The following is a 12,326-nucleotide window of genomic DNA, read 5'->3' as shown; positions in this document are numbered from 1 at the left end:
GGAATTAAACTCAAACAAATGGTAACCTTTTCACTGTCTGACGAAGTGTGCGTGCACACGAAAGCGCGCACCTTGAATAAAACTTCGTTGGTCTTAAAGGTGTCACTGGTCCCGGTCACATGGGCCGGAAAATGCAGGGGGGGAGCGTGGCTGTTAGCCCTGGAGCAAAGTAATGCGCGGCACCCTGATCACATGTCCTGTCGAGGTCCTGTGGTTAGGCTGTTAGGTGCCGATCACACGGCTATCCTGCAGCGCGGCAAAGAAGCGGCGCAATCACACCGGCAATCGCTAGGCGCCGCTTCCGTGGCAAACTGGAATTTTTTTCTTGCCAAAGTGTGCGCATGCGCATGTTTCCTGCTCGTGTGACCGGGGCCAACATCCGGTTTGCGACGAGATGTGGATGGGCGCCGGATGCCATGGGATTCACGCGGAAACACAATCAGACGCCTGTCCTTGCCCCTGCGTTTTCTAGAAACTAGTACCTCGTATGTGGTAGTTTTTTACTCCACATCTTCAGCGAGAAGCCATGGGTTAGCCATGGGTGCGCTACGCCTCCCAGATGTTCCGGTGTGATCGCGCCCGGAAAATCCGCGGGACGATCGTGCCTTCAGCGCAGCAAATGCTCCGTGTGAACGGGGCCACTGGACTCTAACTTTGTTCAAATGGTAACCATATAAACTAGGCTTGTTATTCCTGTTTGGTCCTTGAATCTGCTAAACATCTTCATTATGTTGAATGCTAATTTACTGCTCACCCTCTGCCTATATGTATGGATTGGTAATTTCAATTTCATTTTCTCTGAAGAACTGTGCATGCACATGAAAGCGTATACTTTTACTAAAACTTCAATGGACTTACAGGTGCCACTGGACTGAAACTTTGTTCACTGTGCTACTAAGTTAATCATTTACACAGAAGAAAGCTGCCAAAGAAGTCCAGCCCAATTTGATTTTTTTTTAAAGCTACAAGAATTCATCAAACAGTGTCTGGAGAGGAAGATAAATTAAACAGGGTCAAGCTTCTTCAGGATTCTTAGAAGCTATTTAAATTGACAAGAACTGAACTTCAGATACAATTAATCACTGCTTTAGGCCAAATGAGATGACATAAGTAACACAGAATCTCCACGGGGATTTAGGCCAAATGAGATGTCACAAGCAACAGAGAAACCACACAGCGACTTGCAGAAGGATGGCGGATAAGAGGTTAACACACACCCACATGCCATTTTCCCAACCCAAATGGTCTCAGGGGTGTTATCTGCCCTATGGGGGGCTGCATAGGCAATTATTCAGATTTGGTAAATTAATCCCCCGCACACAAAAACACCCCGCTTTATGAGGGAAAAAATATGCTCAAGAAAAGAGCTCAGAGTTAATTAGCAGTGGAGGGGAACTCAGCCGAGTCAAGCCCTGAAAGCATGCAGAATTCTGAAAAGGAAGATTTGTTTTATTCATTTGCCATTTCTTGCTTGCCTTTCTCCCAAAAATTTGGAGTGTGAGGAGATTTCCGAGTTATCCCTCTATCCCACAGTTCCTTGCAGGTCCTCAACTTGTACCACTGATTACGAAAGGCACAACTGAAACAAAGAGGATTTTACAGGGCTCTTTTTGAAGCAGGTACTCATTTGCATATTAAGCGACATGCCCCTAATATAGCCAATCCTCCAAGAGCTTATAGTAGCTGCTGTAAGAAGAGCTCTGTAAGCTCTTGGAGGATTGGCTGCATTAGGGGTGTGTGGCCTAATATGCAAATGAGTTCCTGCTACAAAAAGAGCCCTAACCCCCTCGAACATCTGAGTAGCCCCGCTACCAATTTTACAGAACTCCCCCCTCCTGTCACAAATCCTAATAAATCCATATCTTACAAGTCTAATGAAACTTTCCTTCACTGAAGGGAAATTTACCAAAAAAAATGCAGTATGGCTTTTATTTAATATCTTTCAGTGTGGCGTTGGTTCAACATGAAAAAACCTGAAAATATATTTTTAGTACTGAAGGGGGACAGATCTCTCATTTAACAAACTGAGTTTATAGACTGCATAAATACACCTTGAACCATGTTCCTTGAGATACCAAATAGTCAACTTAATTACTTAGTTGCTGAGAATTAAGGCCACTCAAAATCTGGAGTAAACCCTGAGTAAGGCATAGCTTCCAGAACCAACTATTTTCTGAGATCCCTCCCAATTTTAAATTATGGTTATGAGCCAGGGCTATTTTTGGGCAGGAATAACGGAGTTCTGGCTGGCTTCAGAGTTGACCATGCCCACTACAGCCAAAACCTCAGGCTACAGAAGGAAGGCCTGGAAAGTGACCCCCCCCCAGCAACTCCGAGGTGGGCGGGCCGGGGGGGGCCCCTGGAAGGATCGGGGAGATATTTAAATGCCTCCCCCTGCCTGTCCAAGGGCTGGCTTGCCCGGGCTCCCTGCAGCTGCGGGGTGCCTGGGCAAGCCAAGGGAAGGCAGTTTAAACTGCCCTCCCTTCCCTCTAAGGGCAGGCTCACCCAGGCAAGCCAAGGGAAGGCATGGGGGTTTGGCTTAATATGCTAATGAGGTGCTGCTGTTGGATGTGGTCTATTATGCTAATGAGTTCCTGCTGGGCTTTTTCTACAAAAAAAGCCCTGGCTTATGACCAATGCTCCCTCTAAGCTGTGGAGTCTTGTGAGCAAAAAAAATTATGTTAATACTCCTGGCATTAAAGTTGTGAGTGAGGGATTTGGCTACTACATAAATTAATTTGCTCTGGAGCCATCCTTCCTGAGCTAAGACAACAAATGTGTGAGCTGGAGGATGAAAAACTGTGAGCTGGCTCACACTAAATCAGCTTAGGGGGAACACTGGTTATAACCCACATTTTGGACTTCATCAAGTTTGGCCTCTAGCTTTTCTACACCCAGAGGACAAGCACCGAGTGTCTCAAATCAAGCTTTTCAACAAGAGTTGAACACATCTGAATGCCAGCCACCCATTTTGCTCTTTCTTCAGGACAGATTTTTTAAAAATGCTTTTGTCCCACTTTTCTTCTTAAACAGTACTTATAATAGCTAAGAGGAAAACTCAGATTTAAAACAATTAAAAAAACATCACATCAAAACAGTCAACCACCAAGGACAAGAACACAGCCCCAAATGACACCATCTTATCGAACATGTGGACAGCAGAAGGGCGTTTTGGAGATATAGATGATGTTTGGTGTAGTGGTTAAGTCCGCGGACTCTCATCTGGGAGAACCGGGTTTGATTCCCCACTCTTCCACTTGCAGCTGCTGGATGACCTTGGGCAAGCCATAGTTCTGTCAGGGCTGTTCTCTCAAGGACAGTTCTGAAAAGAGCTCTCTCAGCCCCACCTACCTCACAGAATGTCTGTTGTGGGGAGAGGAAGGGAAAGGAGTTTGTAAGCTGCTCTGAGACTCCGAGTGAAGGGCGGGATATAAATCCAATCTCCTTCTTCTCCCCCCTTCCTCTTCTTCTTCGAGTATGTGAATGAGCCCATGGTGATGTGGCTGAGATCAATGCTCCCTCTAAGCTGTGGAGTCTTGTGAGCAAAAATTCTACTTTGTGAGCTGCTGGCATTAAAGTTGTGAGCGAGCGATTTGGCTGCTGCAGGAATTAGTTTGGTCTGGAGCCCTCCTTCCTGAGCTAAGACAAAAATGTGTGAGCTGGAGGCTAAAAAACTATGAGCTAGCTCACACTAACTCAGCTTAGAGGGAACACTGGCTGAGATGCTTGTTAGGGCCTGTAATGTTGTCCAAGTTAGCATCGGGACTTGCTGCAGGATGTAGGCTGTGGGCCAGTATTTGTTAGGCAGTCAGTTGGTGCAGGTGAATTACAGAATGTAGGGGCTGCCTCTAAGCAAGGAAAGGATTGATACCTAAGGCCTGAGGGAGACTCGGTCCTAGATGGGCTATAGAGCACTGACAATAGACTGGATTACATAAGAATATAAGAGAAACCAATGTTGGATCAGGCCAATGGCCCATCCAGTCCAACACTCTGTGTCACACAGTGGCCAAAAATACCAGGGGCCATCAGGAGGTCCAGCAGTGCCCCCCCCCAAGCACCAAGAATACAGAGCATCACTGGACCCAGGCCGAGAGTTCCTATCTATACCTTGTGGCTCATAGCCACTGATGGACCTCTGCTCCATATGCTTATCTAATTCCCTTTTGAAGCCGTCCATGCTTGTAGCCGCCACCACCTCCTTTGCTGGGAATTCCATATGTTAATCACTCTTTGGGTATAGAAGTACTTCCTTTTATCTGTTCTAACCTGACCGCTCAGCAATATCATTGAGTGCCCACGAGTTCTTGTATTGTGAGAAAGGGAGAAAACTATTTCTTTCTCTACCTGCTCTATCCCATGTCTTTACTTGAGAGCTGTAGATGACAAGGCACAGCGTTCTCTCGCTCTTCTGGGCCTGTCCTGTCCTACTCTGTCCCTGGGTTCCAGTCTGGCTTCATTCATCTGTTTTTGTTTTTTTCCTCTTCACTGGGTGGATATTGTAGTTTTAAGAATGGCTGCTGAAATTCGTTTGATGTGGGAACCTCCTTTAAGCAACTGGAACGAATGCAGCTGTATCGCAAGGCTTGACTGTACACAATAGATGGTGCAGTGTGCTCTTCACGGTAGCTGAAGTGTGGGAATGCAGGCAGCAGGTTTTGGAGAGGTGGGATAGTTAATATTCCAATCACAGTACTGCTTTTATTATAGTCTCCCCTTTAATTTTGCCCAGCCGCTCTCCACCGGGCTGCCCATTTTCAACGTAAAAAAAGAGGTTGCATAGGATTCCCAAGCAAAATCTAAAAACAAAAGCCACCTTTTATGTAGGCCAGCCAAAACGAAACAAAAAAATATATTCAGATTTTAAATTGGGATCAAGGGGATGGGTCTTGGGCTGGTTTAAACTGTTCCTTACAGGTAAGGACTCAAACAACGGCCTTTGGAGACTCTCACTTGCGTGAGACTTGCCATGTGGGGTGAGGCTGCAAGTGGGCCCCAGATACCACAAACCATATTGTGGAAACAGAGGGGGGCTGCCAGAAGACCCTGTGGTGAGAAGCACTCCTGCTGTACGGGTTCAGGAGAGACAGTCCTTCAAATATGCAGACCCCCAAGGGATTCCAACATTTTAGAAACTGTTACTCGAGCCCATTTGGAATCCGGCAACGGAGGAACCTCACCAGTCACTCCTTATCTCTTACTCCAACTGCACTACAAGAAACCAACAAGATTTGGGGGGTACAAACTCTCTGGAGTCAAAGCTCCCTTGGTCAGATGCCTGCCTAAAAAATCAGGAATTGATTTGACCGAGAAAAGTCTGTCTCCCGAACAAACTTCCAAAAGCTGCAGAGTACTAACAAATCAAATCGTAACAGTGCCTGAAAGTGCTTCATTTCCAATACAATCAGTACTGCATATTGCTTTGTTTTTAAAGCATGTCGGTTACAGAATCTGGACACAAAGATTGCAATATCTGTGCTTCATAACTAATAAAGGTAAAGGTTTCCCTCGCTCGAAAGCCAGTCGAATCTGACTCTAGGGGGCGGTGCTCATCTACGTTTCCAAGCCAAAGAGCCAGCTCTGTCCACACACTTTTCCGTGGTCATGTGGCTGGCATGACTAAATGCCGAGGTGCACAGAACGCTGTTACCTTCCCACTGAAGTGGTACCTATTTATCTACGTGCAATTTCTTGCTTTCAAACTGCTAGGTTGGCAGGAGCTGGGGCCAGAGACGGGAGCTCACTCTGTCATGCGGCACTCGGGTCTCGAACTGCCGAGCTACAGACCTGCAGTTCAGCGTCTTAATCTCTGAGCCACCACGACCCTTCATAACTAATAGACAGCTGTAAATTATTGGTGGCTCAGTCCTTTGTCAGATTCATCAGCTATTTCTCGTACCATTACCTCCAACTGTTTATACTGTTCATTTTAGCATGTTTGTGTCACTGGTGGAATTTGCAAGCAATGTTCCCTCTAAGCTGTGGAGTCTTGTTAGCAAAAATTCTACCTTGTGAGCTACTAGCATTCAGGTTGTGAGCCAGCGATTTGGCTGCTACATACATTAGTTTGCTCTGGAGCCATCCTTCCTGAGCTGAGACAAAAATGTGTGAGCCAGAGGCTAAAAAACTGTGAGCTAGCTCACGCTAACTGAGTTTAGAGGGAACACTGCTTGCAAGTCTGAGAGACGTCTTATAGTTATGCCCTCTTATGTGCCCTAATGGTGTTATGTAGCTTCCTGTCCTTGGCAAAGTTTCATTGTATTGTTATTTGCAGTGAAGAAAATTAACAAGTAGTCCCAAGCACTTATCGTAGAGAATAAGTTGATGTTTACTTCAAAACCAGTTTTTGTCCCCTTGAGAAGTTCTCAGAAAACGACATGATATTAAACACTGGATGTGGATAGGGGTGCATTAGCTGAACCAAATGAGCCCCATTTGTTTCTAAAAGAGAAAGTAATGGTAAGCTAGTAAGAAACCTCATTTGTTTCCATTTTTCAATCTTTTTTCCCATTGCTTTGTTCTGGAAATTTTTTCAAATGGTGAGGAATCCTTTTGCATTGGATACATTGGCTGGAACATAACGTAGAGATCACGGAAAGGTTACAGTGTTGGTTTGGAGGAAGAATGAGAACAGCAAAACTGATACCTTGGGCAGCTCTCCAATCTGATGCAAAGCAACAAGAAAAAATGCAGAATACTGGTTGGGTCTCTCACTGAACGTGGCAGGATTATAAGCGAGATGGGGCATTTCTGTACAGCAGCCTGGATTGGCTTAGGCCTCTCTGTTTGGTTCTCTCCCATAGGACTTTGCAGGAGGCTCTTCAGACGGACAATGCACCCTGCGCTAAAAGAACTGTTTACATCTCTGACTTCCAGCCTCAAAGCCAAAATATCTAGATAGGAGGACCTGTGGCTCCAAGCTCCTGCCTTGAGGGGGAGGGTGTTTTTAACCTAGTAATACAATGACTCCGGTCAGAGTCTTCTGGTCAGAAAAGGGAGGGGTCTGGGTTTCACCAGGATCATCTGATTTCTTGATTGACAGCTAATCTGGATTCTAAAGGTATTTAACACCAGTGTTTGAGACGCTAAGGGCCCTCTGCCAACACTGTAGTTAGGTCTTGTCAGAGCAGCCGGAATGCATTCCTAAATTGATAATAATTCCTAAATGAATAATAAGTGCACTATATGTTTATAAGCATTGGTTTGTCTTTTCCTTTTGAGTTTTTCAGTTTGAGCTGCGGTGGCTCAAGTGGTTAAGACGCTGAACTGCAGGCTGTGGAAGGTTGGTAGTTCAGCAGTTCGAGACCCGGGTGCCGCATGACGGAGTGAGCTCCCGTCTCTAGTTCCAGCTCCTGCCAACCTAGCAGTTCGAAAGCAAGAAATTGCAAGTAGGTAAATAGGTACCACTTCGGTGGGAAGGTAACAGCGTTCCGTGCGCCTTGTGTTAGTCATGCCGGCCACATGACCACGGAAACATCTTCGGACATGCTGGCTCTTCGGCTTTGAAACGGAGATGAGCACCGCAACCCTAGAGTCGGATTTGACTAGCTTTCGAGCGAGGGAACCTTTACCTTTTTTGTCTTTTCCCTTCTGTAAGATGGATACTGAAACTGCTACTTGCTCGAAAATTTGTGCAGTATGGTTTTCTTTCAATAAATCACATACTTTGGAACATGTTTTTTTTCTCTGTTTCTCAAACTATGGGGTTCCTGCCAGTTTCTACCCCCCCTCCTGTCGAGCTGCGTGGGGATGGGACTCCAAGGAAAAGCCCCTGGACTCTTAATTCCCCCAACACTGAACTCAGTGGGACACTTACAGAAGGTGCACCTTATTAATTAATTGCATTTACAATGGGCGTCGTTTGTCCTAAATCTCTGAAATTTGGCAGGTCTGATGCATTCAAGGAGTAGAGAATTTCTGAACATTTCACGCCGCTTGAATGCAAGATACTAAATTTATAGAAAGGAGAGCACTAGAACACTAGATGGGTTTCCCGATGAAGCTAGTGGGAAACAAACCTGAATCAATAACTAATACTGCTGAACTAATGATGGTAAGAACATAACATAACAAGAGAACATAAGAGACGCCAATGTTGGATCAGGCCAAAGGCCCATCCAGTCCAACACTCTGTATCACACAGTGGCCAGAAATACAGGTACCATCAGGAGGTCCACCAGTGGGGCCAGGACATTAGACATTAGAAGCCCTCCCACTGTTGGCCCCCCCACACACCAATGGTATTCATTATTATAATATTCCCCTTGATCAGCTGGCTGGCGGTGGAGATGGTGACTTCCAGCTGAAAGTGCATCAAAGGATCTTTCTCCTCCAAGCCCAGACCCCCATCATCTGATCAGTGTGCATGGAAGGGAGGGAGATTTGGAGGAGAAACTGCACCGGGCGACTTTCATTTTCATGCCAAAATCCCTAAGCAGGTGGCCAGCAGTGACTGAGGAGGGAGGTTTGGAGTAGAAAGCCCATCTGATGCACTTTCTCCTGCAAGTCTCACTAGCTAGATGACTGGGAGGGGGCTTGGAAATGAAACTGCACTGAACATGCTAATCCCTGCTTCCTCTCAATGCAGCTGTCCCCTACTGTCTCCACTACCTCCTCCCTTCCTGTCATTGCAGCCAGTTTGGTGTAGTGGTTAAGAGTGCGGACTCTAATCTGGGAGAACCGGGTTTGATTCCTCCACTCCTCCGCATGCAGCCGCTGGTGTGACCTTGGGTCAGTCACAAGTTCTCTCAAGAGCAATTCTCTCAGAGCTCTCTCAGCCCCCTCTACTTCACAGGGTTCTCTGTTGTGGGGAGAGGAAAGGAAAGGAGTTTGGAAGCCGCTCTGAGACTCCTTCGGGTAGTGAAGGGCGGGGTATAAATCCAATCTCCTCTTCTTCTTCCTCTCCCCCATGCTTTCTGCTGGTATTCACTGCTCTTCCCCTCAGTCACGGAATCTTAGTAAGCATTAATTTACACTTTGGATTTTTTTTAAATTAACTTTTTGGATTTTCCTGAAAACCTGGAGATTCTCCCAGGTGTAGAAACATCCCTTCACCTCCCCCTGGCCCAACATTCAGGATTTTTTGATCCACACTCTGGGGCAAGTTTAGAATTGGATATACCGATCGTGCACAAGAGTTAGTTCCTGAACTTAAAAGTTTGAAGAGCATTTCAGCCTGAGTCACTTTTGCCACAGATGCCCTCACTGAACCCTAAACCCACCAAAACAGCACGAGACGGCAAATCACGAATTAAAGAATACAAGACGTAACCAGAATACTTACTGACATCAGTTCCTTCTGGAAAGATTTCCTATCCTTATTGTCCGAATTATTACAGTCTTCTTTCAGCTTCTCTAGCACGGAAGCCACGCATTCTGGCTCACTGTCCAGTTCCGCACGGCAGAAAAAAGTCAGTGGCAAGTTGCCATACCCCAAAGCGTCCGCAAATGAGCGCCAGCTGCTAATGTTTTCCATCAACAAAGTCCTCACTGAAGCATAGATGTAGGTGAGAAACTTACAAGGCCTCAGGATCTGATCAAGCAACATACCAGTGGTAAGCTCAGGTCCACAGAAATTATTTGGCTTTGTTTTCCCAACCACTAAAACGTTTTTGGTATGGACAAGGCCAATTTTACCCTGATAGTACCCAATGTACCATTCCTTCGTCCAGAGCTGGCCTTTAAGTTTGATTTTCTCCTCACTCAGCAAGCCGATGGCATCCCCTTTCTTATACTCCAAGAGATAATGGTTCTTGTTTTGCCGCACCACAGTTTTAAGCAGTTTCCCGTATTTGAAGCTGGTCACTGGCCGATCCTGGAAAATCGGATATTTGCTGGTGGTTGCAAGTGGAGACAATATTATTTTACCCACCTCGTTCTTCTTCAAGAACCGCCTGTGTCCAGTGGACCTGACCGTACTTTTCGGAGGTGGCTGTGGCGTTTGGACACAGAACTGAGTCAGGAGGGTATCTTTGTCGTCCTTGACTTGTATTCTCAATGTGAAATCAGACAGCTCGTTGGGGTCGTGTGACATGATGGGGAAGATGAGACGGCTGACTTTCCCTAACTTCATCTGGAAGCCTCTCACCATTTTGGCCTGCTCGCTGGCTCTCACCTCATAATTCGTCATGTTCGAAAACATACAGATCTTTAGGTCTTGAGGCCTCGCGAGGATGAATTGGTGCTTGCCCCACAACTGCAGTGCCACAGGTCCTGTGGAGTGTGCTTGCCATGTAACTTCAGTCACTAAGAGTGTCTTTGGGGCGCAATCGTGTCCAAAGATGGCAACCACCGTCTTGAAAGAAGGATGGATATGCTTTGGGCCATAGACGCCAACTGTGATTTTTTTACTGATGTAATCCCAAACAGTGTAAGGATACAGAATATTCTGCCCTTGGGCTACAACTGCTATATACATACAAGGCTCCAGGTTCTCCAGCTGAACCCGTATCGTGTCTCCACAGCAACAGCTTAGTGGCATTGGTGCATAGGGGCCGTCCTTTATGTCACTCCGCAAGCTCTGCACTCCTACTAAACTCTTGCTCACTAAGTCGTTCTTAACTTCTGCCGATACTTTCATTTCCAGTACAATCGGAGTTCTGACTTCCATGTTGCTCAGCTTAATCTCTAGCACCGGACTTATGGTACTGCATTTGTCACTGTTGAGCTCCAGAGGAGGATCTAACAGAGCTTTCATGGAGATCTGCTGCGTGTCCCCAACGGCTACGTGTCCCTCCGGAACTTGAATATTAATATTAGTGTCTGGAAGCTGAACTGCTCCTCCGGAGCAATCCAGCTTGCAAACTATATTGGTCTCCACAGGTTGTGTCTGACCCCAACCAAGGTTCTGGCCCAGCAGATCCAAATTATGGCAAGATCTCGCCAGCTTCCGATGGTTTAGCCAGGCAGTTCTAAAATCTTCCCGGCTTTGGAATTGCTCAGGAGTAGGAGACTTCAACCCACCGAAGAAGTTTGACGCTGGGTTTTCTGATTTCGCCTGTAGCACTGAGAGTTCTGACAAGCTATACGAACGCTTGCTTCTGAAAAAAGGGTTGTCTTGCCTGCTTGGCTGTTCAAATTCAAATCCATTCATTGAAGGGACTTCGTCGAGATGGTTGCCCACGCTGCTGTTAGTGCCGGAACTGGACCCTGTAAACGTAGGCACTCCTGTGTCAAAGAGCAGCACCATGGCTTGGGACGAATGTTCCTTGGTCCTGTCAGGGGTTATCTGTAAATTCCCATTCATAAAAGGGTTGGTCTGGACATTATTCAAGAAAGGGTTATTTTTTGCTAAGCTCCACTTTATGTCTGTCCAGTCTCCAAGGAGATCGAGCTCCTTCGCTCCCTCATCGGAGATTTCAAGGAGATTGTCTATCATTCCACTGTCTGTTAATGAAGAGTTCCGGTTGCTTATGGGCTGGACATAGGAGGACGGGATGTAGCCCATCTCTGTGGTATTGTGAGCATACCACCACTCACCTCCTGAGGTATCTAAGACATAGAGGTGATCGCCCTTGGAGAACTTCAAGGTTGTAAAGTTATTTGGGCAGTAGTCTTTAATTGCTACAACTTCCTTTGCGTTCCCAAACGATGTAGGATTGTCTCCCAACAAGGCACTCGGAGAAGGCACTGCAAAGCAAAGAAAGAGAACATCATGAGCAACTGCAAACAATACAAAGATTTGGCAAGAGTGCATAAAATTAAAGAAGTACATTTGCCTCATTCTCGGAATCCTCTCCCTTTAAGAACGTCCACCTTTTAGCAGCTATTCATCTACATCCCAGATAGATTTCAAATGGCCAAGTTTCAGTGGCACCCACACCCAGATTATTTTACCTTTTTCAGGTTTTCTAGCTTTGGGAACTGCCTTACAGATGAATATTGGTAGAAAGATAGGGCATACATGCTCAGAATTACTTACACAATATTTTTAACCTTTCAAAAGAACCAAGAGATTAATTCTGCTGGATACTCTACTGTGCATGACTAAGGCAGCAATCTTAAACTCTGTCTCTGAATAGTTTAGGCCTAAACCTTATTCCGGTATGATCCTGTGGCGATGGCTACCTGAGCATACTAAAAGAAGACGATGTATTAGTTTTAGAGTCTAAAGAAATCCCAAGAATGTCCAGGCCAACCCTCCACTTTAAGGCAGGAATCTTAGCATAGTAATATTCCCTAATGATTAACCCACATTACATACGAACCGACTGCCTCATCCCCGTTTTTTCCAGCGCGCTCCTTCCCATACACAAGATTTTTGTGAAGAAACATTCATGTAAACCAAGCTGTACAAGGTAATTACTGCTATATATGTATCCCGCCCA

At 45.9% G+C, this 12,326-nt stretch overlaps 1 protein-coding gene across 1 annotated transcript in view; it reads right to left on the bottom strand.

The window, feature by feature from the left end:
- SH3BP4 (SH3-domain binding protein 4) overlaps positions 1-12,326 on the bottom strand; it is a 70,834-nt gene that overhangs the window by 11,684 nt on the left and 46,824 nt on the right. Inside the window, exon 3 of the mRNA XM_015413946.1 lies at positions 9,284-11,628. Within this exon, the coding sequence (XP_015269432.1) occupies positions 9,284-11,628 (2,345 nt within the window). The remainder of the gene's footprint in view (positions 1-9,283; positions 11,629-12,326) is intronic.

The sequence above is a fragment of the Gekko japonicus genome, unplaced genomic scaffold (genome assembly GCF_001447785.1).
Source record: "Gekko japonicus isolate JY-2015 unplaced genomic scaffold, Gekko_japonicus_V1.1 scaffold1875, whole genome shotgun sequence".
NCBI classification, from domain to species: domain Eukaryota; kingdom Metazoa; phylum Chordata; class Lepidosauria; order Squamata; family Gekkonidae; genus Gekko; species Gekko japonicus.
This window is presented reverse-complemented; position numbering and strand designations above follow the sequence as displayed.